The following is a 1,653-nucleotide window of genomic DNA, read 5'->3' as shown; positions in this document are numbered from 1 at the left end:
GAAACTCCAATTTCTCAAGTTGTCATAATGATACTGGCAATGATTTTATCCCTGTTTCACATAAATCTAATACTCTAAGAGAAGGAAGGTTGAGGAAGAAATCTTCTGGAATCTTTTCCAATTCTTCATTTGCTTTTAGAATTAGAGTAACCAAATTTGAACATCTCAGTGTCGGGAGAGACGTAATATTATTGCGCCAAATTGATATTCTTCTGCAATCCTCTGGGATGTCGGGGAAACGTTGAAGCATTTGACCCGATTTAAATACACAATTTTCCTCATTTTCTCCTATATATATTGCCTGTCCCGAATAACATCTGAATCTTATTCCAACTGCGTCCATAAAATTGCAATAAGCCATGATCACGAAGTAATTTTGCATAGCTATACCCCGTGTCCAATAAATACTCCGCATCTTTGCTCTTACCAGGCACTTCGCGATCCACATCTGCACCAAGTAGTCAGATTGAAAGGCTGTATCTTTAGTATAGATGGCGCAAAATAGAAAACAATTTTTCAAATCACCGTTTCTCAAGCTATCATAACTCAGTCTCAATCGCTGATACAAATCTTGGTCAATCCGAGGATGAATAATCGGAAAATTCGGATCCACTGTTTTCATAAAGCAAGCCTCCACTCATTTATATCTATTACATTTATTGCTAAGGGCAAACCTTGACACTCGTCCGCGACTTCTCTTGCAACATGTCTGAAATTCTCCTGAACATGGCCGTCTTCAGAACACACTTTGCAAAACAACTGCCATCCTTCCTCGTTGGACAGGGGTTGTATTTTGATGGAATCTTCTGCCCTTATTTCTTGAATCAGATCTCTGTTGCGAGTAAAGAATACAATGGTGCTGCCTTTGGTATTGTTAAATTCTACACCTAATTCTCTCAGATTCAATATTCTCTACATGTTGATGTCATCTAAAACCATAAAAAAATTCTTTGTTCTCAGATATGCAGACAGCTTCATCTTCCACGTATCTACATCATTACGACAGTTTTCCAGGTCTAAATTGATCCTATAAGCGATTCGACTCTGCAACTCCAGAATTGGAAATTGAGAAACTGTAACCCAAATAACATCATCAAGAACTTGAGTCACCTTGTACGTGTTGTACACCTTCTTGAGCAATGTTGTCTTCCCAACACCACCCATCCCATAAACACCGATTATCCAGACATGGGGAGCTTATGTGAGCCACCTCGCAAGGTTTATCTCGGCAAAATTATTTTCCAACCCTACCACTCCGGTGTCTGGTTCGTCTTGAAGTAGTATGATGCCTGTTGTGGTGCCATAGAGACGATCTGTTGAGCGCTGCAAAACAAAGAAAAATTGGTTTCAAGCTCGACAAAGAGCTCATTAAAATATTCCTTCCACTCTCTGATTTCCCTCGCCCGCTTGCAGAAGAGACAGTTGCCATCCAAGCGTATAAGATCGTCAATCTATTGGATGATTGGTTGGATGAATGGAACGATAAGAACTTTGTTTATGGTGTTGCCTACGGTTCCCGTTACAATATCCATTGCTGGTTCGATCAGTCTCTTCAGAGGGACTAACAGATCAGATTAAAGCAGGGATTGTGAATATCAAGGGAGCACAAGGGTAGCCCACACTATGAATATAAAAACAGCCAAAGGGACGACA

The 1,653-nt window shown here is 40.2% G+C and overlaps 1 protein-coding gene across 1 annotated transcript; it reads right to left on the bottom strand.

Moving 5' to 3' along the window:
- Window positions 1–278: 278 nt before the first annotated feature.
- LOC149149565 (putative disease resistance protein At4g27220) lies at window positions 279–1,164 on the bottom strand. Its single transcript, XM_089442512.1, has 3 exons — window positions 994–1,164; window positions 675–912; window positions 279–448 (listed from the first exon to the last, which is right to left on the bottom strand). Exons 1-3 carry the CDS (start codon window positions 1,162–1,164, stop codon window positions 279–281), a joined length of 579 nt encoding a protein of 192 aa, XP_089298638.1.
- Window positions 1,165–1,653: the final 489 nt, after the last annotated feature.

Source organism: Pinus tabuliformis, chromosome 9 (genome assembly GCF_031772625.1).
Source record: "Pinus tabuliformis cultivar Carrire ecotype Pingquan chromosome 9, CPIR1, whole genome shotgun sequence".
In the NCBI taxonomy this organism is placed as follows: domain Eukaryota; kingdom Viridiplantae; phylum Streptophyta; class Pinopsida; order Pinales; family Pinaceae; genus Pinus; species Pinus tabuliformis.
This window is presented reverse-complemented; position numbering and strand designations above follow the sequence as displayed.